Below are 25,994 nucleotides of genomic sequence, written 5' to 3'. Positions count from 1 at the left end.
TCATTATTCTGTTATTGAATTAAAACCTCGTGTTTTTATTCTATCAAAATTTCCATGAAAATCTTTAAAATTTGGAAAATTCTCACTAGAAAAGTAAAATTTTTGCCTCACTGACTGAGAAAAACAGCAGCTGAGTAAACACCTAAAAAGCCAGTGAAAAACTATTAAGTCTGTTATGACTATTAGGTCATAAGAAATTGTAGCATTATTTTTAGGAATTAATGAGATTTTTTTAGGTTTACTGAAGCTTTTAATTTTTCCAAGCTCAAATAACCAAATGATATTTGATTTTCCACATGGGTTGAATAAATTCAATATTGTTAGAAGTCCGAGATGGCATTAATCCATGATCTTATATAAGATCCAATGCAACTGACTGACACAAAAAAATAAAAATCTGGAAGAATTTCTTGCACACAGAATAAACAAACCAACCTATGTTCTCTCAGATCAAAGATGACCATTTCACTCATTTCAGTGTACGCATTTCAGAGTACTCATTTCAGAGTACACTTTGGGGACCTTAAGCCAGAGATGCAGCTTCACTTCCAATTTTTGTATTGATATGAGTATCAAATAATCCACACATGGCAGAGGGAGCACAGTTTTGTTGTTACACCTCTCATACATTTTTGTATGAAGTCAGAAAAAAACCTCTCACAGACATCCAAGAGTCCTGAACCAGGCCCTAAGACTACCAAGAAGTTATCCTGCTTTTTTCTTACATCACAAATATGAAGAAAGAAATTTTACATGTCTGTTCCCACAAACCTTGACATTTCTTGTTTAGGTTTTCAGGTTTCTCTGACCTCAGAATTATTAAAATTAACACATGCAAATGCTTCTTAAGACTTCTACCTTGCTCAGCACTCTGCTAATGGAGTAACTGGCAGTTTTATGCATATAAATGAATTCCCAAAAAATTGAAATCCTTTGAACTGTGAGCTTTCAAGCTGCCATGGAATCACTTCTAACTGCTATCACCCTTTTACTGGCTGTTTTATCAGAAGATTTTTTTTAAATTGTATGTCTTTTGTTATCTGAGTTCTCTCTACCTCTCAGAAGCAGTGCTTTACCATTCTACTCTGTATTTTCTGTCTCATTGTAATTCCTTCACATTGAAAAAACTGTTTTCCAATGAAATCCAATGAAATTAGATCCTAACTGACCTGAAGGGCTGCTGGCATATCCTTTCGTCAGCAAAGACCCTGCCTTACACATTCACTGTGCTTGTTTAATGTACAGTTTTTAGGCATTTATATTTGATCTAAAGAATGCGATAAAATGTAGTTATTCAACACTGAGAGAAAAACTACTCAAATCTCTCAGAGAATCTCTCAGTACAATAGAATGTATTTCTTTTTCAAATATACTCAAGTAGTTGGTTGTAATTGAAATTCATTTTGGTTACTTTTCATGCTAAGCTTCAATGCTTTATGTCAAAACTCTTTCACAATGCCAAGAATAGCAAAAGACAGAGATTAAAGTAACTAATTCAGTAAAAACTCCACTTTTTATATGTCATCTATTGCACTTCCTGCACTTTTATTTATGCACATATTTGTAATATTGTGTAACTTGTAAATTGTACACATGCTCGTTATATGAACTATGCTGATCTTTCTCCTCGTATTTTCTCATTTCTTTGTGGGGCATACTGCGCACCCTCATAAGATTACATTCTAACATACAGAGGAAAAGCAATCTACAATACTTGTAAGTGGCCCTCCACCTAATTTAAATCTTTGTCATAATGTCTCCTAACTAAACTGCAGGAGATGCAATTATTTGGAAGATAAATTTCAGAGCTTGGGATGATATTTTGAGTGGCTTTACTTTCCCTATGTGTGGATACAAAAATGCTGCTAGCAAGGATTTTCTTGCTATTTTCTAAGTCCGTGAGAGACTTTTCTCTCTCACAGAAGAGGTAGCAGAGTTCTGTAAACAACCAAACACCTGCAGCCTTGAAAAGTCTTGTTTAGGGTACAGTAGAAAAATGTTTTGACAATGGATGTTTTAGGATTCTAGCCAATCACCCCAAGGGGTGGCTGATCCTTTTCCCAATTAGACTATGAACAAAAAGTCTATAAAAGAGTTTGTAAAATAATTAAATAAATCAATCTTGCTGCACAATTCCTGCCTGCTGGATCTTCTCTCCTCCTCCTCCCTATGGCTGCGGGACACGGTGATATACCCTAGGACTGCGGTAATACCTATGCTAGGGGCTTTTAAAACATAGGCGCTTTTTTGTTAATTGATAGTATTTTACTTACGATAAATTTCCAAAACTACAGTAGCTTCTTGAGTTTGTCCTTTAGCGTCTGTTGCTTGGCACCGATATATACCCGCATCTTCTATGTTTGCGTTATAAATGGTTAGACGCGATCGAACGCCTTCTTTCTGAACAACCACTCTTTGACTAGAAACAATCTTCTCTCCTTGTGGGTTGTACCAATCTATGTTCTCAGGCTCACCAATGGCTACAAACAAAACCAAAACCAATCCAAATTTAGACATGTAGAAGGATATCATGCAACGCATATGCCTACCCAATGCACAGTCTATGCAGTGTCAGGAATTCATGCAAAATTCAGGAAGAATTTTTTCATGGAAAGTGTTGTCAAGCACTGTCTGCCCAGGGAGGTGATGAAATCACCCTGGAGGTGTTCAAGGGATAACTGGATGTGACACTCAGTGCCATGGTCTAGTTGACAAGGTGGTGGTCCATCAAAATATGGGCTTGACAATCCTGGAGGTCTTTTCCACCTAAGTGATTCTGTGATTCTATAATGTCAGCTAATTGCTAAATTATGAGACTTGTAAGAAAGACAAGCAGGACAAAACTGCAGGCAGATGTACAATTATTGAGACAGGGTAAATAGCAGCTCAAGGATCTCGAAAGGGGAAAAAAAACCCACAGAAAAGTACAAAGTCTTATAGGAAAGAAAAGGCTGTCCAGCAGTGACTGGATCAACAGGTCAAATCATCAGGCAATTGCACTGTCAGTGTAGTCAGGCCATGTGTCACTGTCAATGGAAGATCTAAACTCAGTAAGGATCTATATAAATCAGCTGCAAATGCAAATTTGCAGCTGATTTATTTGCTCCTGATTACTGCCTCACCAGAAAAAATCTCCTTGGTTGTCTCATTGGGTTGGAGAGGATTTAATTCCTTAGTTTAAATAAGTGAAAATATTTTAACTAAAAAAGCATCCTAACAGATATAAACTACCTGTACTGATAAAGAAAATTCAAACTGATTCAGTGTGTGAAATAAAGAGATCCTAGACTGGAAATGTGAAGCCAGTGAAGTTTTAGTATTTACTACAGTTCTCACAAGTCAACGTGAATATACAACGATATGTTGATTTAATATTGTGTATCAACTAATTCAGTTACAAATAAATAGAAAGTTCAAAATTTAACAAAAATTGTATACCTACAAATAAAATTAACACATACCTGTGCATGTGAAGAACTTGGATTCACCCACACTGAGCTCAACTTTGCTAAGGGAAATTGTAACTTGAAGTAAAGCTGAAAAATATAAAGTAGGTTGTAAATTCATTTGGGCATTTTTCAGTTTAAATCTTATATTGTCAGGTTTTATATTGTTTTCATTCTATATGTAGAACCTGTTCAACAAGTACGAAATTTCAACTAAACATTGTTTTATTTTGAACTAAAGTACATACAGTGATAGAGAATACAACCTAAATAAGGATGTTACACAATGATAACAGATTTATCTCCCAAACCTGAGGAAAAAATTAAAGAAGAAAGGGAAAGAAAAAAAAAAGAAAACATGATAGAACTATACATGAACATAAAACTAGAAATTCAATGAGAAAAAGGTGATTTGTAACACACAGACTGACCAAGGGTAAATCGCGCCTGACCAACTCCACCACCTTCTAGGATAAAGTTATTAGTTTTGTGCACAAAAGAAAAACAGTGGGTAGCAATAAGCTTGATTTTATCAAGTCTTTTGACACTCCCTCCCACAATATTCTCATATTCAAGTGTATTGGATATAAAAAGCAAGGCTTTGGTAGTGGGGATGGTTACAGGCAAGGAAGGTCAGAGGTTGTACTGTAACAGATACAGACAGTTCTAGCTGGGTCAGGATGGACTCCCTGCAGGACACAACTGAGAGGGCTGAAGGAGTTTGTAGCACATCTTAAAATGCCGAAGAGAGAGACAAGAAGGCCAAAGTGATAAGAGCTGCTCCATGACACAGTTGGTAACACTCCAGGACTCCGGCCAATGCATGAGCCCATGAGAGAGCAAACACATCCCGAAAAGACTGTGGATAACCCACAACAGAACAGAGGAAATGAGTTAGGCAAAAGGAGCCATGGAAGAAAAGAGGGAAAAAGAAGGAATGGCAGAAAGAAACCACTGCGTCCTCACCCCAGCCTCCTGCATTATCCAGCACCTCATCGAATGGACTGTTACCTGCATGGGAGGTGATAATAAGGGGAGTGAAGGCCAGAACAGGGAGGAGAGGTATCTCGAGTCTGGGAAAGAGGCAGAAGGGTGTTTTCCCAAAGTCTCTAGCTTTTTTTTTTTTTTGTTAAGTGACAGATTTTACCCATGAATATGACATAACTTCAAAACATGCTAAAACCCACAACTATTCAGTTCTGTTGATAGCAAAAATTCAAGAAAAGCTGAGCACAGAAAAACTATCAGCAAAGAACTATCCACAGATATTAACAAGAAAACTTATCACAATTAAGAGAAAAGTGCAATTAAATAGATTTGCTATTAACTTTCATGTAATTAGCCTAGATAAGCAAGAATTAGACAAGATGTGAATTTTTGGTTCAATAGTCATATCAAAAGCTACACCAAAAAAAGGCAAAGAAAACCGAAGATTACTTCAGCATCAGTTTGCCAACCTAAATTTAACAGAACTGGCTATTTTCCACAAAAATTTCCAAGCAGCAAACAAAATTAAACATTAAATATCTGTACAGTACATAATATTTTTCATGAGATGTCCTGAATTGTCAACGCTTTTCCTGAGAAGATCACCTCAACTGAATTTTTTTTTAGTGAGTGTTGATATCTTATGCCCTGCCCCTGGAAGAAAATAGCTAAGAATAAAAACCACAAAAAGCCACAAGAATATATCCTGCCTTGGGCAAAGGTAAATATCTGTGTGTGCTCTGCTAAAATCAAAACTTCTCAGTCCATAAAGACAACCAGGAAGATGGCAGGACTGCTTAGAGTCCAGAAAGAAGCTGAAGCAGACCATAAAAATGTTGATTCTAGTACTAGGGAGCAGGGACTAGTGGCATTTCCAGTGCCACAGTGAGGAGCACAGTGAAGGCTCCTTTAGGACACAGAGAGCCCTGACAGAGGAAGAGTCTGCTTGTTCTCATCTATGGTCTTTACATTTATGGTACCAGAAGCAAAAGCCAAACTTACATGTAAGAAAGGAAATGTTTAGCACAAAGTTTTACTTTATGTTGTAATAAGAATCAAGGAGTAATAAATCATCCAGCAGGCTACTCCAAGCCTCATTTCTTTATTTACCTGTCAGGTAAAGCTTCACTATAGCCTCAAGACCTATGATGGCTGGTTGGAAACCAAGGTACTAATAAATACAGCCATGGGAGAACTTCAAGTGCTCAGACGTTTATTTCATATTGCAGACTCACTTTTTAGGTCCTATGATACCATTTTTCTGGTAGCATATTCTTTTAAAGAGCAGTCTTGTACATTTGCTTCAGAAATATATATGTTAGCATTTCAGCAGTATTGCTTCAAGGACAATTCCATTGCTTAATTCCAATAACTGTAATAACTGATGTTGAACTATAGAAATACAATAGATTAGGTAATACATGTCAGGTAGAATGCAAGAGATGGCATGAGAGGCGAAAAAGCAAAAGAATATTTTTCCTTCATCAATTAAATAGATATTTCCAATTGTAACACAGCTTTGGCAAAGGGCTCAAATCCAATTAAATTTCTTAGCATAAGTGTAACCAGAAACTCTGTGGAGATATGCTAGCTACATCTCTGAAACCAAAAGGAAATATTTTTTTTCTACATATTATACTTGAATATTTACAAAATAGAAAAATATAAGACCATCTGTCCCATTTTCCCAGCCTCATCATTTTCCCAGCTCTGCTTCACGTAAATAGAAAAATATTGCTTAATGCAACCTAGAAGGAAAAATATTGCCCGAGTTATTAATCTAGAAATCTGTGCTTTTTAGTGGTCAGGAAAATATTCAAGTATGAAGCTAGGAGAAGACTCACTTGTCACTTACTGAAAGCAAAATATTGCAAAGTGACAACACATTCAGAAAATTTTGCCTTACTTCCAAATCTGTCTCAAGAACTACAGATAGTATAAGCTCTGATGAAGATGGCAGCGATGTACTCACAACTCAAATTATTACTCTACACTCACTAATGGATTACTAAAAATATTGAGTTCTTTGCACCAGGCTGTTGTGAATCTCTTTAAATACACAGGCGAATGCTTATTTTATCAGATCAGTGAAGATAGTGCAAAAATTTAGTAGAGGTGTTATCTGTGTTAAATTAAACCCAGAAATAAGTAGTACCCTCTTGTTAGATCTCAAAAAATACTTTCTCTTCCCATGTTTCCAAGAATATCACCTAACTACCTATTAAAAAAAAAAAAAGGAAAAAGGCAAGATGTAAAAGATCTCTTCAAGTAGAAGTCTGGGGAGTGTAATGCTACTGTAGTACAGATGTTCTGGGAAAAAGTGAAGTCATTTAGGGCTTCCCTCAGTCTTTGGTACATGTCCAATTTCACAGCAAAATAAAAGAGCACTACTAGAACTAGGTGATACAACCAATCCCTTCCCTTTTGATCAGAGTCATTAAGAAGGAATTATTATCAGTTGTAATACGCTAAGAGGATTCTGCTGAATTATTCCTTAATGGGTTTAAAAATCACTTAGGAATATAAGTAAGAACGGTAATGAGAGATCCATTTGTACTGTTAAATATGGAGACAGATGACTGCATTCATAAGGACTAACATTTAGTAGACTAATTGATTTCAGTCCCATTAGCAGCAGTAGCCTTCAGATTTCAGAACTAACATCACAAATCTACCATAGGTGTTTGCACACATAATCACCTGATGCAACAGAAGTGAGGTGTCATCAGTGAGAGGTTAGAAAAATGGTAGCAGTAAGTCACTCACATGTACTTCTACTGTCCCTCAGCAATATATTAAAACACATTCAAACTGTATGCTATATAAATGTACATTTAAATATAAGGTACTAAAAAGGTAATGGGGATGATATTTTGATAAAATCTGAAAAAAATACTGAGTAAAGCTCTGCTTCAACTAATAAACCTATCCAGCATCTTCTTAATAATTCCGTTTCTTAAAAAAAAAAAATTCCCACCCAAACACACATAAAACTTGAAAAAACTTCCTTTTGTCTGTATTGGAAAGACACCAATAAAAAAACCATATCATATTCTGTTCTAGTTTCCACAATATAAATTCGGTACAACATAGTTGAACAGTTTTATGCTATATCAATACATCTGAATAACTTTTGGAATTTACTTTTGAGCCATTAGACATCACTCATCTGTGGAGGGGTCTTGTCTTTCTAAATCTGTTGGACTGCAAATTCACTGAAGAGGAAAGGTTAATGGGAAGGCAGTAAAAAGGAAAGGACACAGCTCTGAAGCCAAAGCAAGGCCTAACTTGGGATCAACATGGAGCTAAGGGAAGCAATGACAGCTACAGACACTAATTTGGATAGCTTTGGCACTGGCTGCTAAGAAAAACAAGTAGACTGCAAGACAGAGCTGAGAGGACTGTCTTCCTTGGGAAGGTCCTAATTCTGTTTAGCATGAGTTCTCTGATGATAACTATACCCTTGGCCGTTGGTGTTCTTTCACTTCATTTAGTAAGCAAACCTACTTAGGTGATGTGATTTTGCTTTCAGTAAATGATTTAACTAGTATTTAATATATGCTTAGAAAACTAGGCTTCATTATCCTTGAGCACAAAGAAATTAGTATGTTTTTAGTAGGTATCAAATTCAATCCCAGAGCAACCACTCACCCAGTTAATCTTTCTACCCTCTATTATGCAGGATTCCAAGAATATTATGTTTAAGTCCACTGATGCCCAGATAAAAGTGAATGGGCTTTGAATGAAAATTACACTAACACAACCCTTCCAGAAATGGATTTTCTCTTAAAATTCTAGTAATTTCTAATTGAAATATACTTTGAAACACCATTGAAAAAACATTTGGTGGTTGTTTTTTTTTTTAATACTATATTTTAGAAACATTTGGACCTCTAAGCTGAAATGAGGAAACATAAACTAGTAAATATACAATGCACTTGTTAAGTATCACACAGTTCAAGGGTTTTATATTTTAGGGCAAATGCTTGAGTTCTTTTTAAAAATCTGACTAGGTTAAACTTTCTCAACTGCTAATTCAGCAAAATCAGAAATACAAAACCAAAAAATCATTATGCAAGCCATAAAGTTACATTTCCATTATCAAAGGTCTGATCTAAGCCATTTCCATGAGTAATCAAAAAAGTTGGGAACAATACACCTCTGTCCTAAAGAACTCCACTAAGAAACAATATAAAATAAGGCTGAATTAAAGTTTTTTGCACTTGAGAGGTGGAATGCTCCAATGGAAACCATGTTTGGAGATATCTTAAGTCACCTAAGGTGGATTTTTTATTTTTTTTCCACATAAACGAAGAAGATTCCAACACTATAGACCTGTGAAGAGGGAATGGTATGCAGTCAGATGTTACGCAAGAGATGACCATCATAGATAATGACATAGTTACTAAAATCATCACAATTAAACAGCAACCCCACAATGAAATGCTAGAAAAAACCCAAGGATTTTACCAAATACTGACACATCTGTCTTATAACCAAGTGAACCATCCATGGGGAAAACAATGCTATCATCCTATCCACTGAAAAGGAGATGATGTTCTTGTTGAGCTTGTAAAGTCTGTGAGACTTGTAGTGTTTAAAACCACCGAATACATTTGTAATTCTCTGAGAACAAAGAGAATGCTAAGAATAATCTTTTTTCTGTGTGTGAGAACCTACAGTGAAAAATTAATCCAAACAGACTATTTAAATGCAATCCATTTAATGTTTCATCATTTAAATGTACTTTTTGGCTTTTTCTTAATTTTTTTAGCAGTTTAATAAACTACATAAAAATTCCTATTCATACAGTATTCTAATATCCTGTAAACAATGTAGCCTTATTTTTTTTCTTATGAATAAAGATATATTAACTGGCCTAATGACATCCTGTCTTCTATTCCTTGAATGCTTGTCTCCAAGTTTTGCAAAAACATCTGCAAAGACAATAAACAAACATTTAAACCCAGAAGAGTTCGGTTATTTTCAATTTTCTAGTCATACTACTACTGATAAATCATAAAGCATCACTTCTCCATGGTGTGACAGTACTGAGAGGTGTTAAATTTATAATTGCTTGTTAGAAAGTTTCCAAATTAATTAAGTACTCCAGTATAACTCAACTTTCCATTTCATCACATTAGCCCTAATTTGGATTTGTCGGTAGAGATACAGTTCTGATTTAAAGTTCTAAGGTTTTATTTGAATTATTATGGATTCCTTGTCCAGTTTCTGTCTTATAGATTACAGAGTGTTTCATTTTTAGTTAGACAAAACAGTCTTTGTGTCATCATGAATTCATTTCCTACATCTGTTGAAGTGTCATTTTCCCTGATGAGAGGAGCTGGAAGTCACACAAAGTTCAAACTGCCTTCTGGGCCATAACAGATGTTATAGGGGTGAAATGCACAATGAAAGAGCACCAACACAATCCAGTTTTGTGCAACAAATACTGAAATATAATCAGCAAATCCTCCCTTAAACATTCTTTTCTATGACACTTGCAGCAGAAACAGTAAAATAGATAAGCTATTAATATCTGAGCAGAGACAGTAAACAAGTATAAACCAGTCTGCTTGCTACAATTACATTCAAAAGACTTATCTCAAACAGAAGTTACTCACTAATGTCCCCCCAAAAGTCAAGCAAACTACATTTTAGAAATAAACACATAAATAATGTGAGTGTTACTGAGATTTTCAGGTAGGTTGATAATGGAAGATCAGTTCTTCAAAACTAAAGAGATGGGATAATGGGTAAATTTTTACATATAGATTTACAAGCCCAAATTTTAAAGATATTTTAAAGAATACCTAAGAATATTTATGAATATTCAATATTCATAGTCCTGGCTTAGAAGCTTATAAAAAAGTCAAGATTAATAGATAGCCAAATGAAAAAAAAATCAATATGCCTTGATTTATTCATTTAAAATCTGTGTAAGTGGAAGGCACGATGAACACTGGGGGACTTTAATTATAAAGTGTCAGGCATGACATGATGCATATCTTTAATTCTATTTAAGTTATTCTAGCTAAATTCAGTAGGCCTTCTTATTATGCATGGGAAGAACTGTGAAGTTTAAAATTAATTGATTACCAGAATATTAAGATATTTTAACTATAGGAGAATGTACTGGGGAACCTTTATCATATATTGGTCTCATGCACATATAGATACACATGTGGAGAAAAAAATAATATAGAATAAGATGATCAAAATACTACAAAATAGTACTTATCAAAGCTGAACATCACCTTAACAAAATCTGGTCAATCTGATTTTTTTTTTTTGGCAGCAATAAACAGAAAGAAAAAGTATTTGATGAGCCCATGAATATTAAGGAACATGCTTCCCAAACTGAAAATTACTAAATGGGGGAATTTCTCATTTCACAGTATCTCCTACACACATGGTAAATCTTCTCAAAACCAAGAAGTATCTCAATAAAGATAAACCTGAAAAATAAAGACCTTAAATCAGTTTTCAGTAGCAGCAACCTAGAGGTGTAGCATAAGGGGGAGGCTGGGCATGAGCATTGTGGGAGGGTTAATTTTTTTTTAATATTAAATTTCTTTACCCAAGAAAAAAGTGACAGGACAAGAGCCAATGGCCTCAGGTTGCACCATGGGAGGTTTTGATTAGACATTAACAAAAATTTCTTCACTGAAAGGGTTGTTGAGCATGGGAAAATGCTGCCCAGAGAAACAGTGGAGTAACCATTCCTGCAGGTATTTAAAAGATGTGGAGATGCAGAGATTAGGGACATGGCTTTAGTGGTGGGCTTGGCAGTGCTGAGTTAAAATGGTTGGACTGGATGATCTTACAGGTCTTTTCCAACTTAAATGCTTCTGTGGTGTTTTGGTTCGGGTGGGTTTTTTCTATGGGTTTTTTTGGTTATTGTCCTAGGTTACCATGTAACATGTAACCAAAAACATGTATTCTATTATCATCTTCACAAGCTGTTAAAGCAGGTGGGGCAGTGTTCATTATCTCCTACCATGACTCATCCCTGATAACTCCCTCCGGGAACTATCTCTGTTTAATGGGCAATTAAGGACCCACAGTATGACCCATAGAATTGCATCATCCCATTGTGAGATGCTCTGCCCAGGGGGAGGAGCCAAGCATTCCCACCTGGATATAATCTGGGGTTTGGAACAACACAAGCAGTCCTTACTTACTGGATTCACAGAGGACAAGAGCTACCACTGGACCTTCAGGTGAAGACCAAACCCTTCTGCAGGATCACTGCATCAACAGAACCACTTCATCTGGACTGCTACCACCACCCTGACCAACAGGGTGTCAGGTTGTATCCTGACTCTGTCAGTGCTCTTGTAGTATTGCATTTATTTTAATTTTCCTATTAAACTATAATTCTGACTTGTGATATCCCACTGGTTTGTTTTTAAACTAGCACAGTTTTTTTTTTCTTTTTAAAACTAATTTAAAATTGTTTTAATGTAATTTCCAAAAGACAAGTGGCAATGTGCACTAAAACACAGGAATCTTTTTAAACATAGGAAACCACTTTTTTACTCAGTGGGTGGTCAAACGCTGGAACCAGTTGCCTGGAGAGGCTGTTGATTCTCTATCCTTGGAGATGTCAAACACCTGATTTGGCACAGCCCTGAGCAATCTGTTGCTGACCTTGTTCTGAGCGGGGGTTTGGAACAGGAGTTTTCTCCTGCCTTCCTGCCTCTGCTGGTCTGTGTGTGTCTATGTGATCTTTCTAACATGAAAATCTAACTTGTTTCTCCTTCCTCCACTGGGCAGCCTTTCATTATAGAACAGTAAATCAGACACACTACAGAGGAAAAAAAATTACCTAAGGGTCACATCTGTCAAAACCTGCAAACTTGAAGTTAAAGTCACAAACATCAGAAATGTTTCTGAAAAGAAGCACTCATGCCAAGAATGCCTCATATTTCCTCATTATATTCCATTTTGGTTTTGCTGAGGAAGACACTTTTAAAAACAGCATTTCTTCATTGTTGCTTGGTAGTCAGCACAAGTTGGTAACATGCCAAGACAGTAACTGAACATGGACACCCTCATTGAAAGGTACATACAAGCTGCCTGGGGAACAGCAGCAGAAGACATGATACTGAGGGGAAGAAAAAAAAAAACCAAACAGGTGAAATCACTGCTAAAATTCTTCCTTCAAAATCAGGTAACAGCCCCAGTGGTCCTTCAAACTGCAGAAGGGTATTGGATTGAGCCAGCATTCACCTAACTACTTGGCGTTTATAATCTAAATCCAAAGAACATGCTTCTCAAACTTCAGGCCAAAAGTTGTATGCAAGGTTTCTGTTGAATGCTAAACACACTGCCCTTCAAATACAACTAATACAACAATAACTAAGAGAACTAACACTACATAAACATGTCTCTTATTAGGAGCCAACAGCTTGCCCACTCTTAAACAATACATAACCCATTCTCACAAAAATGTCTGCTTCAAGCACGTTCTACAAAGGAGATGTTCAATGTTTGTTTCTAATGTGATGTACACATTAAGGGATTTCTCTGGAAAAAAAAAGAAAATGTAGTTGCTTAAAGATAGATAGTACTGTAACAAAGACAGGGCAAGAAATCAGATCACATAGTTATGGAATCAACATATCCTGATTGAATTAAAAACAAGAGATCTTTGCAACAAAAGGTGTAATGCATTCCTTTCCCTCAGTTCTCACTAGAAAAATGCTACAATTAGCCTTAGACTTGAGAAGTTATTAGGTGAGATGGAAAAAAACCCAAGAAGTTGGCTAGTTACAGCAGCCATTGCAATTGCACGGCAACTGTTGCTACAAATACAGTAGCTTCTATGAAATGTACATGTAAGTAACAAATAAGTTAAAGCAGAACAATATGTAAGCTAAAGTCAGCAACAGAAGGAATGGCATTTAGGCCTTGGCATCTTGAATAAAACACACTAAACTAGTCAATGTCTCCGTAGCTAAAAAGAGACGATTTTAACCCTGATTGAAAGAATCTCAAAACAAACAACTGTATCGGCCTTCCATGCAGGTTTGTCTTTTTTCTTGATAAAAAGGTGGCATTTGCAAAAATTCTTTGTTTCAGAGAAAGGACTTTTCTAGTAAAAACGTTTTGTGCCTCAAAAAGTGGGTACAGTCTGTGTCAGGAGTTGTCTTTAATACAAGTGTAATAGTTCACTCCATTTCTTGGAAGTGCATAATGAAATCAGAATATCAAATTCAACTACACAAAACTTCACATTTTTATTTGTAGGAATTGACGAAGACATTGTGGAAATGTGACCCAAGAACGTCTGTTTGACATCTCAAGAAAATGAACTAGTGGCTCAAAGAACTATGAATTGTCCCATTACAGTCTGCTGTCCTGTTGAGGACAGATGTCATCAGGGCATGGAGAAACAGCTACAGGGACTTCCTGCTGCCAGACGTGTACATCTAGGCAGTGTCTAAATTAATATTTAAAAACTTGCGGAATTTCTTTTGGAAATAGCCACTTTGCCTACATGCTCCTTATACAAGGTAGATAGTTCTTGAGACACTCCAAACTGGCTGGAATATGAATTTATGGACTCATCTTTTCACTCAGTGAAGTTTACTTTAAGCCATGTTTTTCATTTCCTCTTCCTTCCATCACATTCTTGAAAAACTTGAAATGTTTTGAAACTTTTGAAATGAAAGGGTCCACAATCCAGTACTAAAGTTTTCTATTATTACTAATCCAAGACTTAAAGATATTATCAACTTGGGGTGATCCTAAAACCAGAAATGTTACCTGCATCAGCTACTTCTTTATAAAAGTTTTGTTTAGAAGGAGAGTGGTGAGCATAGAATTAGCCATTTTGATATTTGCTCTCTCTAATTCCTTTCTTTTCCTTTACTTTCTGCTTCTGGAATTTACATATAAAGCAATTTCAAAAGTTAGAGTGCATCACTTAAGGAGTACTTAGACAATCTCATTCAAAACCATCTTGATATATAATTATTTGTATAAATATATTTTATCTTTCATCAAAAACTTTAAAAAATATTACCATATTTCTAAGCAACCCAAACCTAGAATTCTTTTTGCATGAACTTTTAATTTTTCATAGTTTAAAAATAGGATAACATTAAGTCAGTGATGTGTTTGTTCCTGTTATATTCGCTGCTGAAAACCCACTTAAACAAATTTAAAGAAGTCATAAATTACACAAACAATGCTAAAAATGCCCAAGGATAGGAAGATATTCAACATTCAATAAAAATGAAAATATTTTAGAAAAATATTCCTTCAGCACAAAGCATTACTCTGAATGGTCAAAACCTGAAGAAATATGAATTTTTGTTAAACAAATGTCCTTTCAAAAAAGGCTTAGACATTATTATTATAGAAGTGTGACTGTTGAGGATATCAGAGCTGTTGTGTGCAGAATGTGTTTGTGTTTATGGGTGCAAACATCACAGTCCATTGCAAAGATGACAGACTTCTATGCACACAACTTCAATACTTAGGAATGCTCCCAATCCACTTTAAGCAAGCAGCTTAGCATTGCACAAAGTATGTTTAATTTTTTAAGAACTTTTCTAGCTGCCTTAATATATAGATCAATATATTAAAAAGGTATACTAAATTATGTTAAAGGAAGGATAATATATTCTCAGAAATTATTCAATTAGCTTACAAGTTACCATTATTGTTCAGAATAAAGCTGTTCATTTACATCAACTCCCATGCTAAATTTGGGATAGGTTAATTGAGCTAAGAAATTTGATCTTTTCTTTATACCTCTGAAGAACTGACATAAAATCATAGAATTATTTAGGATGGAAGTGACCTCTACACGTTATATTACTCAACCTCCAGCTCACAGCAAGACTTACCTCCAAAATTAAATTAGGTACCTTGGTCAAACAAAAAAATATCTCTTCCACATCTGAGTTCATTTAGAAACTTATATTAGAAGCTAAAATGATCAGAGATGAAATTCTAAAGACTTAAAAACTTTCCCTCATTATGTCAATTGATTTAGAAGTTGCTGAAAGTATTTGATCATGAGTTAGAATACGATTCAATGTAGTTGTAAATTTATGGCATAAAAAGAAGTAATTTAGAAAAAAATATTAAATGATACAAAAAGATAATTTTCTAATTTATTTTAAATTATTTTAAAAGCAAAATAATTATTTGTGATGACATCTAGGCAGATACTTTGAATGAATTCTTCTCCAACCTTCCAGCCAATACTGAAGAGGGCATAATGTTTGGGTCCCTAATTCAAGAGGTGGAATTGGAAGAGTCCAGCAAATGGCTAGGATCTTAGACAAAATGTCTCATGAAAAAATTATGGCAGAAAATGGCTTGTTTTTTGGGGGGCAATAGAAGGCAAAGTATCAAGTTATTAACTGACTACAATTTATTTAAACAGAGTTAAAAAGATGTCAGAGCCAAACTCTTCTCAGTATGAATGTCGGACAACTCAAGGCCATGATCCACTGGAATGTTTGTGACAGTCTTACTGTAAAGAGGAGACTGGAAGAGATGAGCTCCAAAGATGCTCTCAAATCAAGATTCTATAATCTTTTGGTTCTAAGAGGAAATATCATGACCATTAGGGGACAGGAAAATAAATTAAATTACTTGGTTTTAGTAATTTAAGGAAGGAATCGGCACAAATAATCCAGTTAATAATCTGAAGAAACAATAGCTCAGAGAAAACCTCGCAGGAGAAATAGAAACAAGAAGAAACTGATTTAACAAGCTAATCAAATTGGAATTATCTCTGACAGAGTGGGAAGAGTCTATCACATCTGAGTACACGAAAAAAGCTTACGCTAAGCCACAACTGTTGTGTACAGGCATTTTATAGCTCAGGAAAAAAAGTGGTTTTATTTAACGTTGACAGTCTTTTTCCTCTTCCTGTAACAGAAAGTTAATGTTTGTAAAATACCATAAATAGAGGTAGTGTCTGTATAAGAAAGATCACCAAAAGAAACCAAGCCTGGAATCCTAATATCATGTAATTAAAACAACAGATGGAACCCTACTCATCAGAGAACCCTCACTGACTGACCTCAGGCAGCATAGTCCCACCCAAGAAGAACAAGGAGATCATTTGAAGGATACTTTTCCTATAACTATCGTGAATAAGAGGCCACATCTTTAGCTGATACAAATAAATATTTTAACATCAATGAGAACCCTCCTTGGCAATTACACAATAAATATTTAAAATTCAAACAAGAAGATTGAATTTCTAATTATATTGTTTCCCTGTTGTCATAAAACTAAGCAGTTCAAGTGCAAACCACATGATAAAGCTTTTGATCTTTGGGTAAATGTCACAAACATTTCTTGCACATAAAGTACTCCACTACAGCAAAGAAAAGTTTTATTTTACATATGAAATTTTCCTTCCATATATGTTATGGTCTTTCAAGACCTATGGAATCAAAAAGGAAACACCAGATTTAAGAGTATGATCTGACACTGAAACTTCATGTAGGAAAACACAAGTCCTACTTTAAGCATCCATTCCTGTAATATGCAAAGCCTAAAAATTAAATTATTTGGCAGTTAGTTTAAAATTACTTTAACTAAGGAAGTGGTCTTCATTATTCCTCATGCTCTTCTGGAAAATGAGATTCTAGATTTCTAAAAATTTTATTCAAGATAACTGTGTGTGTTTGGGTATGAAACATGTATGTTTTTTATACCAAATCACATTTGAATGTTTATTTAGAGATTCAGAATGTTTAAAATACAGGATACAGATTGATTAGATCTACTAGAAGATAGACCTTATTTGACTTTGGGATGCAATGTAGATGCCTAATAAATTACTTCATCAACTTTTTTAGCTATTTAAGCATTACTACCATCTTTAAAATCAGCAATAAACTATGATAACACATTTAGGAAAACAGAACAGCTGGGAAACAGAAACCATGAAACATAAATGCAATTGGCTGCAACATTTTGCCACTGTTTAACTGAACCTTCAACAGATATTTCACTGAAAGTACTCAACATGAATTTTGTTTACTTGTCAATACTTGTCAATTTTTTCCCTACATCTTAAGCAAGATTTCTGCTGATCTACTGATCTGCCTTTGATCCATGCAGCTAGGATACCACTAGATCAAGTGAGAAATGGTTAAAGAGCTGCTATAATATCACAGAATCACAGAATGGCCTGTGCTGGAAGGTGTCATAAAGATCACCTAGTTCCAACTCCCCTGCCATGGGCAGGGACACCTTCCACTAGACGAGGCTGCTCAGAGCCCCATCCAACCTGGCCTCAATATATGTTCTGGAACCATCATCCTGGTTCTGGTCCTATGATTAAGTGATTCTTCCTGGGTTTTAATTTTAACAGCATCAATTATATTATGTGGGAATACTCATACCAGTTTAGATATTGAATTGCACACAGATAACTGCCTATCAGAGAAAAGCCAATTGCCACTGTGTTTTAAGAAATGGCTGACTTGGGCCCACTTGTGAGGATGTTACCTGCAATTATTAAAATATAGTTTTCAATGTTCCCAGTACCTTTCATCAAAGGATCCAGAAGTTGTGCTAGAAATTACATGAACCATGGACATGATGGGCCTTGAAGAAGATGTAGAATCAAGACAATTTCAAGCTTCTCAGCAACTACATTTTCAATTTAATTTTGGCTAAAAAGAGCAGCCCAATAGAAAACCTTTTAGCTTTTGTTTCAAATATCTTCACTGAAGCAATTTACTCGAGAAGAGATAAATGTTGTCAGAGTTTTATGTGACTTTTGGTGAAAGGACCTGAAACTTCAAAATTTAAATATTAAAAATAGACAAAGACTTGACAATATTATCACCAGGTATTGGATGCATTATGGATCATGAAAAATCACTTAGAAATCTAGTAATCTACCTGAAAGGAAGAACTGCCTATTGAGGTATTATAAAAAACGTAAAATATTGCTGTTAATACAGTTAAAGTATTCTCTTTGACTTGTGGAAAAATATCAGAACAGCCTCATGAGACCTGTCTGGATTATAAAAAAAAAAAGTATCTGGCATAAATATTCTTTCTGTTTCAAAAAATTAGCAGTTCAAGGAAATGCTTATAAATAAGTGACACTGCCAGAGATTATAGGAAATCAGACTGACTTTTCAAGCTCTTTCTTTTAACCCTTAAGCTCTTTGATCTTTGAATGCTATTGTATGGGTACTAGCAAGTTCCCATCTTTAATTATCTTGATTTAGGAAACTAATTTTCTCTCAAAGGATTCCTTTGAAAAGCCTTCTAATTGAGAACCAACAGGGTTGCAATTAATGTGAAATTAGCCAGACAAATGTATAAGCAATCTAATGTACCAGACAATCATAAGTTTTTAAAAATCAATCCTTTCAGGACACTAAATACATATTTATTAAGGCTGCCATAATCCCTCTGATTCAATCTTTTACAGGTCAAGTTACCAGCTTAAAGATTATTAGTACTTTCTGTATGTAAGCACAAGTAAACTCTCAATTTCAGACTAAAACCCATAAAACAGGTCAGGTCAGAAGTCTGACTAACCAGTATTGCAGCAGTGAAAAACAAAAAGAATTCAAGGAAACCACACAGGTTTGCACTACTTTGTTGATTTTTTTCTTCCACTCCAAGTGCTGGCACTTTGGCACCCAAAGGTCTGTTTGAAGTATTTGGTTCTAACATCCCCTGTAACACAACAGAATCATGGAATGGTCTGTGTTGGAAGGGACCTCAAAGATCATCTCGGCCCAACCCTCTGCTGTGGGAAGAGGCACCTTCCAGTAGACCAGGTGGCTCCAAGCCCCATCCAACTTGGCCTTTAACACTTCCAGGGATGGGGCAGCCACAGCTTCTCTGGGCAACTTGTGCCAGCGCCTCACCACCCTCACAGGGAGGAATTTCTTCCTAATACCCAACCTAAACCTCCTCTCTGTTAGTTTGAAGTCACTCCAGGCCCTTGTAAATAGTCTCTCTCCATCTTTATTTTAGGCTCCCTTCAGGTACTTGAAGGCCACAATCAGGTAACCCCAAAGCCTTCTCTTTTCCGGGCTCAACAATCCCAGTTCTCCCAGCCTTTCCTCATTGACGAGGTGCTCCGTCACTCCAATCACCTTGGGGCCTCCTCTGGGCTGGCTCCAGCAGGTCCCTGTCCTTCCTGGGCTGGGACCATAGAGCTGGATGCAGCACTGCAGGTGGGGTCTCAGCAGACAGGGGCAGAGGGGCAGAATCCCCTCCCTGGAAACGTTGGCCACACTGCTTTGGAGCCCAGGACATGGTTACAGCATCTCCAGTATCATCTAAGTCTGTAAGATTTCTAGCTTCGCCAACAGCTTCTGACAGTTAATTACATTATTTAATGGTATGTACAGAAAGGAAGTCTGGTTCTTTGGATGATGATGATTCTTTCACTGTGCATTTCTTCCTTCTCCTATTCTAACTGTAACCACGTGTACACTGATTTCTTGTTTCCTTCCTCCATTATCTCCTGATTTTATAGAATTCTAAAATCAGTCTTTTCTCTAACTGCAGCACAATGCTCAGTCAAATCATTATAATTCATTAGGGCCTCCTAACTGACAAACCATCAGACAGAACTTTAGAAGGTCAAATTCCCAGGTATGCTTGATAACGACACTTTTAAAGATGGTATCTCATTGCTAACTGTGACTTTTTTCCCTACTTAGTGTCTCTTTGTAGTAGACAAGGAATAAACAAAATTCGTATTTGCTACAAAGAAACACATTTCCCTGTAATTAACTACAGAATTAACAGAATTGAATAGAAATAAGGATCGTATTTCTACTTCCACTAAAAAGTCTCCAAACTCAATCTGTATTGAATAATGCTGTGCTGATCACTGAACAGATTTGTGAAAAAGTATTAATTTAATTTCTCACATACTGTGGTGCAACATTTAAAAAAACCCAACAAAACAAACCTAAATCTTCAGCTCTCGACTTCTTGGAATTATATTTCCCCAAGGATAAACCTCATGTGTTCATACTCACACTACCCAATATTGTTAGTTTCTCAGAATTTTTTCCATGTTACTAGAAAACACAGTAAATTACAATATTTTAAACAGAAAACCCACTGGGAAATATGTTACCTATGAAATTCTGTTCCTTAAATTGCAAAACAACCAATGATTCACGGCAGTTTTGTTCCTAAGAGACACATCTTAATAGAAACCAAATAACAAATTAGAACAAATCATGTGATAATAACCACATGATAACATATGGAACTTTAAAATTTACATATATATGGATAACATTCTGTAGACTACATATGGCTTTATAATATAAATATCTATCTATATATATTTGTTGTTGTTGTTGTTCCAGCACTGACTTCAAACTGCTTCCTTTATCTGCAATTGCTCATGTAAATATTTCCAACTATACCTCTCAATAGTATTGTCCCTTCTCTTTCCCAAAACAGTGTACCCTACCTTATTTCAGTAAAAGGGACACCACAAAGCAGGACCAATGGTGTCAGTGGTGGTGATAGATAATGCTGAATTAAATCAATTATGAAACTTTTTCAGGTTACATATTACAAGTTGCTTCCATATGAATAGAAATTTGTCTTTGATTCAAGCCTTAATAGAACTTAATCTAACTTATATATTCCATCACAGTCAGTTCCACTTCTTCTTCCTATGACTCTGCTGAATTATTTTTTATCTAGAATAAATAGCCCTCTAAGGAAAACTCGGATAAAACTAGATATGAGATTTCTAAAGGATTTTCTATACCATCCAAAATTACGAATGTGAAGGACTCATTCCTGGGAAAGATAAATCAAATCAAAAGCTGGGCTAGTGACAAATCATAAGGCATAAGCTCATTTTTCACAGAAATTACCCACCAACTCCCCAGTACCTAAACCTCTAACATATTATCCCTATGCCTTTTTCACAACCCTTAACTAAACACCCTTTTTTTAGAAACGTAACTATCCTGCTGCACATTTCCAAGAAACCTAACTGTCCTCTCTCATTTTTTGTATGACCTGGACACAGGCTGAATAGGGCTCTGTGCACCCTGGTCTAGTGAAAGGTGTCCCTGCCAAGGGCAGGGGAGTTGGAATGAGATGCAACTGTTAGGTCCATTCCAACCCAGGCTATTTTATGATTCTGGTTTTAGTGTCAGGTCTGGCTGAAACTGGTCGTGTAATTCTATACTTATTAAGAAAGATAACAGAAAAAAGTAATTGCATAAGCCTCATTTTCTAGGTGTGCAATTTCATCCAGTTCAATGATATTTAAACAGTTTGTTCAGCCACTTAAAATATAAAGACATAATGGTGGCAAAGAAACCTCTCAAAATAATTGCTGTAGCAATACATTCAATATTATTATTATTATTCTCTATTCTGCCCTCATGAGACCCCACCTGGAGTACTGCATCCAGGTCTGGGGTCCTTAGCACAAGACAGATGTGGCATAGTAGGTATGGATAAGAAAACAAAAATAATTCCACATGTACTCAAGACTGAGAAGGAATAAAGAATCATCTCCATGTTCCTCTTTGAAATACTAGGATGAACCCATACCCTTCAGGCAATGAATTTCTCCTGGAAAAGACCTGGAGATGCTGGTGACTTGCCATAGACAGTCTCACCTCCCCTTCCTGAGTACAGGATTTGTGAGCCTTAGGACCTAGGGAGAAAACTATTAAAAAGTGTCTAACACCAGGAAAGTTTTTCATATAACATTGAGGGCTTCCTTCTATTCATTAGTCCTAATAAGCAGTTTAAATTCAGTGGGACTAATAATAAATTCTTAGAGTCATTTATATGGTATGCTCCCTTTTGCCCATAACAAGATTTTGACTCTCAGCACTCCAAGGGATTTGAATTTGGACCGCTCATTTTTAAAGATAGCATCTCTACCTGAAAGCTACAGGACATGGAATGCTCTCAGTCTCTCTCCTGAGGATATTTGCTTTGTGTAAATAACTAAAAATATACTGAACAGGAACTAGAACCCAGGTGTTCTCTCTTTTACATCACTATCTTTACACACTGAAGAGCTATTCTCAGCTTTGGGCTGAAATTTATAGGCAGAATTCACAGCAATGATCTCTACATATATGGTTACTTTGGTCAGATATGATATGACATCCCTTTTCAACTTTAGGAAAAACATACTGGTTTGTTTTTTACTCTGAATATTTTCATCTATTAAAGGGAAGAAATAAAACAAAAGGATTTTACAAAAATCTTCATTAAAATCAGTCGATCCTATAGCATACCTTTTATATAATTCTTGAGAAGGAAATAGGTGAGGGAAGATGCTTTATAGGGGAATGAATCATTCCTTTATGTAATAGAAATAGCAATAGCTTTGTTGTATGATTCAACAAAAGGGTTCAACCTTTCCATGCTGCATCAAATTGAACATATTTCTTTCACTGATATAATTAGTATTTTGACTTACTTATTTTATGGAACTTTATTTTATGGGGCCAGTGGCCAGACACTTTATTGCTCCCTGATTAGCCCTGAGATCAATGTTAGGTATTTTCATACAACAGCTCTTTCTGAGCACATCCCTCTGACAAGAGGAGGGGAAGAGATCCCCATTGCCTGCCGAGAGAAAAGTCAGTGAAACCAACTCTAGGAGCCAAGGGCTAGATAAGCCAACATAGCTTCCCAAAAATGCAGCAGAACTAGAGACCTGGTCTGAGAAAGAAAAAAAAAAAACCCACTTGGAATATTTGCAGACAAAATCTAACTTACTTTCTTCTTTTTACAAAATCTCTATCACCTAAGAGAGTAAAATAGATGAATTATAAAAAACTTAGTTTGAATTTTATAAAGTATTTGGCAGTTTTGGTTAACCAAAACAAAACCCAAAGATCACAATTATCTACTATATACATTATTGTAGTGCTCTAGAAACACTGTGGGTATCATCCACCACATTTAAATTACTTATTTTAGACAGTAACCCAGATGACATATTGTCTGCAGAGGAAATAAACACTTTTGGAGACAATGTATTGTATCCAAAACAGGTATCTAAAATGTACCAGCTGATTCACAACTTCCAAGTACCCTTTCCATTTCATTTTTTGTTTTTTTTTTTTTTTTAATTAGTTGCAAAAGAACCTAACATAAATAGGCTAACACCTCCTTAAACCATTATATCAAGACACTTGATCTATATCTGCAATGTCTATATGTCATGCCTATATGTGTATGTGTGTGTATTTGACTTGATATATCAATTCTATATTGATGATAGACATGTATTTGATATATATTTCTGAGGTAACTTGGAATGTTTGAATTTATGAAAGTACTGAATATCCAACATTTGGAAGTGGTTTTTCTGTATGTTTTGATGAAACATACAAAATCCTTGGCTGCATTAGAAAATGAAGTTCCATTCACTACTGAATATATTAGTAATTAAGTAATAGTTTTTATATCCACACATGTGCCCATATTCATGTCTGGATTTGGCATTTTAATTTCTCACACATTACATGTTGCCTGGCTACCTTCCTCACCATTTAATTAATACAGTCTTCTTTACTAAAATTACTTTGGCCTAATTCTTAGCTTTTGGCACATGTTCATGGGTAGGGACCAGCAAAATCTAGAATATTTCTGCTACTTACTAAGTTATACCTTTATATGTACCTCAGTACTGAATTCCTCACATCAGCAGCTTAAGCAACAGGGGCCAATACTTGGAATATTAAAACCCCCCCATTCAATCCCCTCTAAGGAAAAAGACAGATTCTTGTTATATATAAAGCCAGAAACCCAGGAGATCTTTTCTAATATGATACATAAAAATTAAAACTTGAGATACCATAACATAAAACTGTTTTCTTAAGTATAAAGAAGATTCTTATAGATTTTTAAGTATACTTTATTTTTTAACGAATATTTATTTTGCCTACCGAACTAACATTAACAAATGATCTCTAGTTTTACTTAGCTAACCTAATCCATTATGATAAACCATGATTTTTTTCTTTCCAACTCATTCCCTGAGGAAGTACAAGAGAGCTAAATGTTTCTTTCCACAATTTGGATACATTATGTATTAATTGTTGACATTAATTACCTGTCCATACGTGTGTGTGTATATATGTATTTTAAACAACTGTATTTTCCATTAATAATGTGACATAGCAATGACTGGGAGTTAAGCTTCAACTTCACTGCTGACTTAATAGAAAACTGATTCAAGGGAGTAATAATGGAAAATAGTTTCAGAAATGGCTTACTGTTGGTTGCAGACGCTAAAACACAAACAATCGGAGTTAAGAAAGTAAGGGGAGGGAGACTTACAAGAAGGGAATACAGGGACATACAAAACCCTGAAGATGTTTCTGTGTCAAATATATGAATGGGCTTATATGTGAAACTGTCCCTGGAAAATACTTGTCAAGAAGAAATAAAGCTTATGAGTGAGAGGTAGAAAAAACCATTCCTTGCCTAAATCAGAGGACACAGTTAACCATTTAACACCCCTAAGCTGCTCCTCCTGAGACTGGCTACCATCCCCTACAAGGAGTTTGAGTTTTGCATGAACAACTCAGTATTAACATGTCTAACATACATCACATGTTGCTCCTGCGAGTAGAAAATGCCTCTTCCACACTCTTCCCTATCCTACAGAGGTCATTCAAATGGAAAATCTCTTCAGTATTATCAAATCAGCTTGAAGAATCTATTCCACACCCCATGAAAAAATGGAATATTAATTGATCCAGGATATAAATACAACTACTTTAATGTTCAATTATAAACCCATCTTGAAATTACTTGCTTGAATTAAGCATAACAAAAACAAAACCACATAAACATAAGTTAGTCCAAGCTAGTTTAATTAGAGGTATCACATGAGGGAAAGATGTCGTCTTTGATATCAAACAAACAAGTTATTACTTCCAGATTATTGTGGTAAAATCTAGCAAAGAGTAACCTTAATTTCCTTGAATCCTAATTTTATTCAAAAATAGTTTACTAAAATGACTGTGTTGTTTTATTTCATATTTAATCTTCTGAAGAAGTACATAAAACAGCTAATTTTCTGACTTCGCATAGTATCATCACTTGAACTAGTGTCAGGTGTACATTTTTAATTACATTGATTTGAATTAGTCACATGTTAAGCAAGAATTAGTAAAATCTAAATAAGGGCTAAGCAGAAATAGTATCTTAACTAAATTCCTGAAAAAAACCAGATGTTTAACCAACCTTGGTCGTTTGCATAAAAAGGCTGTGACTGAACTGAAAAGTATTCATTTTCCATTCCATTTCCATTATATATTTATCATATCAAGAGAGAAACCCCTTATTTTCTCCATAAACTACATGCTTGGAGAAAATACAATATGTACATGTACTTCCCTGATTATGACATTTTACTAGATCACCAGTACTTTACAAAAAATAGCGTAAGTCAGAAGACTCATCTCATTAAGCCAATTCATTTTTTCTTTACAACATAAATGAAGATATTTAATCTGTTTTTATGCAGACTAAATCAGGTTTGGAGACTGGAGGTTCAAAGAACTGAACCTGCTAATG

The 25,994-nt window shown here is 35.4% G+C and overlaps 1 protein-coding gene across 2 annotated transcripts in view; it reads right to left on the bottom strand.

The window, feature by feature from the left end:
• NCAM2 (neural cell adhesion molecule 2) overlaps positions 1-25,994 on the bottom strand; it is a 282,099-nt gene that overhangs the window by 134,829 nt on the left and 121,276 nt on the right. For both annotated transcript variants that reach the window (XM_032097436.1, XM_032097444.1), the window contains exons 2-3: positions 3,462-3,536; positions 2,274-2,480 (exon numbers count right to left, since the gene is read on the bottom strand). In XM_032097436.1, coding sequence (XP_031953327.1) covers positions 2,274-2,480; positions 3,462-3,536 — 282 coding nt within the window. The remainder of the gene's footprint in view (positions 1-2,273; positions 2,481-3,461; positions 3,537-25,994) is intronic.

Source organism: Corvus moneduloides, chromosome 2, assembly GCF_009650955.1.
Source record: "Corvus moneduloides isolate bCorMon1 chromosome 2, bCorMon1.pri, whole genome shotgun sequence".
NCBI lineage: Eukaryota > Metazoa > Chordata > Aves > Passeriformes > Corvidae > Corvus > Corvus moneduloides.
Note: the sequence above shows the minus strand (reverse complement) of the source record. Positions and strands in the feature narration are given on the sequence as shown.